This window comes from Hordeum vulgare, chromosome 6H, assembly GCF_904849725.1.
Source record: "Hordeum vulgare subsp. vulgare chromosome 6H, MorexV3_pseudomolecules_assembly, whole genome shotgun sequence".
In the NCBI taxonomy this organism is placed as follows: domain Eukaryota; kingdom Viridiplantae; phylum Streptophyta; class Magnoliopsida; order Poales; family Poaceae; genus Hordeum; species Hordeum vulgare.
Window position 1 is genome coordinate 389,905,429 of NC_058523.1, and position 4,451 is coordinate 389,909,879.

At 51.4% G+C, this 4,451-nt stretch overlaps 1 protein-coding gene across 1 annotated transcript; it reads right to left on the reverse strand.

Annotated features, from left to right (window-relative positions):
* Positions 1–408: 408 nt before the first annotated feature.
* LOC123402585 (ethylene-responsive transcription factor ERF054-like) lies at positions 409–2,444 on the reverse strand. The gene has a single exon (XM_045096510.1). The coding sequence runs from the start codon at positions 2,238–2,240 to the stop codon at positions 867–869; it is 1,374 nt and encodes a 457-aa protein (XP_044952445.1). The 5' UTR covers positions 2,241–2,444; the 3' UTR covers positions 409–866.
* Positions 2,445–4,451: the final 2,007 nt, after the last annotated feature.

Genomic DNA, 4,451 nt, shown 5'->3' on the forward strand with positions numbered 1-4,451 from the left:
TACTTCATCTTTCCTTTGGGTTGGGCAAGTTTGTCGCCAGCACATACACCCCGAACACACTTCGTGTTAGAGAAGATCATGAAACCCTAAGTTCCCACTGTTCCGTCATCTAAACATCTTCTCCTTCTCATATTCGTCGGCATGATGAGATGAAGAGAAAATCAGAAAACTTCATTAACTAAAACAAGTAACAACTATCAATGTACTCCCTCCGTATCTAAATATAAGTCTTTTAAGATATTTCACTAGATGTCTACATACGAAACAAAATGAGTGAATCTGTACCCTAAAATATGTCTATATACATCCGTATGTAGTTCATTAGTGAAACTCTTAGAATGACTTATATTTAGGAACGGAGGGAGTATCGATCATGAAACCAACAGTACATATAACGTGCATGGCAGATGTGGCACCCATATATATATATGGTTCAACAGTACTACAGGAAACACAAATATATTTAGGTAAGAACAAGAGGAGAGCATAAAAATCGTCTCCTCTTTCAAACCTTTATTAGGAATCCCTAAACCATACACAACACAACTAAAGATGCAGGAAACAATTGAAGAGGGCTAGCTATCTAATGTCTAAATCTCATCTTAGAATCATCACGGAAGGATGTACAAGGATGGAGAATCAAATATAGCCCATCTTTGTCCCAGCCTATAAAATGCAGCCGGGGCCTTCCATGCGATTTTCAGGAGAAAATCGATCAAGAGAGAAAAGAAAAAGGTTATGAGATGTTCCTGTGATGTGATGATGCCACAAGCTGTCTGTTAAAAATCTGCAGCCTGTGTGCATCTCACAGCGTAGGTAGGTTCTGTCTTCTGTGTGTGAGATATTCAGAGATGGGAATGCGTGTCTTAGTCCTTCCACATGAAGGGAGGACGGGGAGGAAGGGGAGAAGGGGGAGCGGCACAGGCCGTGCCTGTCCCTGCCGCCGGTGCCATGTGGGCTTCGGGCGCACTGGGGACGTAGTCCATGCCGGCCTGCTCACCGGCGAAGCGAGACTGGAGTAGGAGGCCATGGGCGCTGTCCATGTCGTAGTCCCAGACAGAGCTGCCCGGACCCCACGCGCTGAACCATGCGTCGTCGGCGGGGCCCCAGACGCCGCCGGGGGTTGCTGGAGCCTGCTGCATCATGGCCGTGCTGCCGTCGCTGCATTGTTGCTCTGCATTCTGGAGCTGAGGATTTTGCTCTGGTTCCGGGAGGCCGTCCTGCTCTGCTGCGGAGAGCAAAGGTTTCGGTCCAACAACGTTGGCTTGCTCGTCCATGTGCTGCTTCTGTTCACGCTGGAGCAGCAGCTGCGCTTGCTGCGCATGGGTCTCTTCCGGCGTCGGCGGAGCGGACTTGGAGGAGGAGGAGGAGGCCGACGCCGCGGCGCTGGCGCTGGTGCGGCCGCTCCCGCCGGAGCGGCCTTTGCCGAGAAAGAGGTCGGGGAAATTGAGCCGCGCGTTCTCGCCGCGCAGCTTGAAGGCCTCGCGATCGTACGCCATGGCGGCGTCCTCGGCGGTGTCGAAGGTGCCGAGCCACAGGCGCGTTCGGTTCCGCGGCAGGCGGATCTCCGCCACCCACTTCCCCCAGTGACGCTGGCGCACGCCGCGGTACAGCTTGGCCGGGCCAGGCGGCCGCAGCAGGTGCTGGTACAGCGCCGGCGGCACGACCCCGCCGAGCACGCCTCGCGGGCTCAGGTTCAGGGCCGCGCTCCAGTAGCGCAGCGCCTCGGGCGACATGTACTGCGGCGGAACCAAGGCGGCCGCCGCCTCGAACTGCTGCTGCTGCTGGGCATCGCCGAAGGATATCATCTGCGGATGCTGCGAAGGTGTGTGTTGCTGCTGCTGCGGCAGCATCGGCTGTTGGTACAAGCTGGAGGAGTATTGCAACAGCTGCAGGAGCCTCGGGGCCGCCGCCGGGGACGGATCGTACGCGAACGGGAATATCTGCCGCGTCGACGACGCATAAGGCGGCAAGGACGTCGCGGGCGGAGAGAGGGGGTTGGAAACAGAGGAGGAGTCCGGGGAAGCAGGGGCCGACGACAGCGAGGACACGGAGCGGCGGAGGCGGCAGTCGGGGCTCCGCATCTTCTTCAGCGGCGGGAGCAATGCGGCCGCCGGCGCGTCTTCTAAAACCGGCGCCAGCGGCTGCTGCTGCTGCTTCTCCGCCGCCGAGCTCGCGGCCTTCCCCTTCCATCTCCGCTCGCGCCCGCGGACGCCGCCACCACTATCCGCCGCGTCCATTCCAGCAACTCGCCCAATCGCGCGAACCCTCCGGCTGAATTTTAACCCGGCCGCCGCCGCCCGCCGCAGACAATACCAAACCAGGCCAAGCAACTCACGTACGAAGCGTACAAGGCTGCGAGAGAAGCTGCGGGGCGCGCGTGCGCGGGGGAGGAGGTGAGCCAATGGGGCGCGAGGTTCTGATCTGATTTGGAGTGATCGGCCGGCCGCGACGGGCTTATAAAGGTGGGCGGGCCAGATATTTTTCGGGAGCTCGGGGATGTTCCACGCGGGCGAAAACGAGAAAGGCAGTTGTCGCGGTGTGGCGCCAACGGGGTCGTGGACGGTGGTCGGGCCCCACGCGCATTGACCCGTCAGCGAGCCCCGCCCGGCGCCACGTCGGACCTCGCGATTCGTGCGACGGCCTAGGAGCGCCGCAAGAATCGCGAGCCATGCGCTGGAGACCCGACGTAGCTTTCGGTTTGGTGTCGCGGCTTTGCGCGGACGGCACTGGCCGGGAAAGAAGCCTTGGAGTGATCCGTCTGTTGCTTTCCTTGCACTACAATCTCGTTTCGGCCCCGTTATTATTCTTCTCGACTGCGAAAAAATCGGGTTTTGTTGGTGGGCTGACCGGGTTCGAGTTGGCGAATGCCTATCACCTCCAGTTGTTATGCTGGCAGTACTTCCAATATTCCAACGTCATGGCTGGCTGATTCAATAAAGGGAAAATCTAATTAGAAGCGCCGCACAGCGGATTTTTCATGCGGCGGGTGCAATGCATGGACACTCTGTCTCGCATGTATTATACTTCTGCATGTGTCGCTATCGTGCTACAGTATTTTTACTAATCACTACAAAAGTCATGCAAGCACATGCGATCAATGTGCTAGAGTGCTCAAATTGTTTGGACATGCAGCGACAAACCTTCTTTCTTTACCAGGCATGCATGTAATAATGTCAGCTAGATTCCCTTCAATGTTTGAAATTTAAAAAGTCTTATCTCTAAAACGGTTAATTTGATCAAGGATCTGTTTTCACAGTTGTCTTTGTCGCGATGAGATCTTCGAAACTAGATCCCATATTGACATGTCTTGACACCTTTTCTTTTCATCCATATTTGCCACATTGTTTCACTTACTTGTCATATTTGTAAACACTTACTTGCATGATAAAATATAATTGTTACACTTACTTGTCATATTTATAAAACTTACTTGTTTGATAAAATATAACAAAATTACCATGTTTTACAATTGCATGTAAAGAATGACAACTTAAGATAATAAATCTGACAACTGTAAAACATGGCATTTTAGTTATATTCTATCAAGCAACTTAGTGTTTACAAATATGACAAGTAAGTGTAACAATGTGGTAAATATGGATGGAAAAAAAAGGTTGTCAAAACATGTCAATATGGGATCTAGTTTTGAAGATCTCATCGCGACAAAGACAATTGTGAAAACAAATCATCGATCAAATTAATCGTTTTAAAGATAAAACTTTTTGAATTTCTAATGTTAAAGAGAATCTTGATGACGTCATTGTATGCATGCGTGATAAAGAAAAGGAGATTTACGTCTCCATGTTCAAACTATTTAAAGTAATATGAATATGTGATTAGAGGGACACATTAATTTTTACATGGGTTAGCTGGCCGCCGCATCGGAAGACCGAGATGCAGCGCCGCTATGTAGTGGAGTCCTTCAATAAATCATTTGGTACCGTGTGCTCCGTCTGTAAGCAATGAGAGGAGCCCAGGTGTATGGTTTGCAGACGACGCAGGACTGAGGAAGATCTTTGCATTTGTTATTATATAATATGGAGCAGTACTAACAATTGCATGCATCATTATGTGAGGGCTATGTGAGGGCTGCATATGCCGAAAGGGCACCGGATTAACCACTTTAACTAGTGAAGCAATCGGCTTATCGTTTCAGAAAAGAACTGGCTGGGGAATTCCCCCCTAGTTTAGGACCTTGTCTTTTAGTACTACTTTAAATCTGTCTATGGTCCATTCTGGCAACACGTGCCGCTGCCGAGCATGCCTTTTCTCTCTTCCTGCGAATCTGATGCATGTTCGGTGATGTGCTGCTGGGAATGGCGTGAAAGGCGTTTGGAAGTGTTGATTCCGGGTGTTGGCGTCTGAGTGTAAATTGTTATTACCTTTGGTAACTTCTCCTGTAAAATTACTCGTACCTACAAGAGGATGGAAGGTGTCTGCGGGAATAT

Bases quoted from the DNA above. Each gene is read 5' to 3' on its own strand.
- LOC123402585 (XM_045096510.1), bottom strand. From the start codon at position 2,240: ATGGACGCGGCGGATAGTGGTGGCGGCGTCCGCGGGCGCGAGCGGAGA.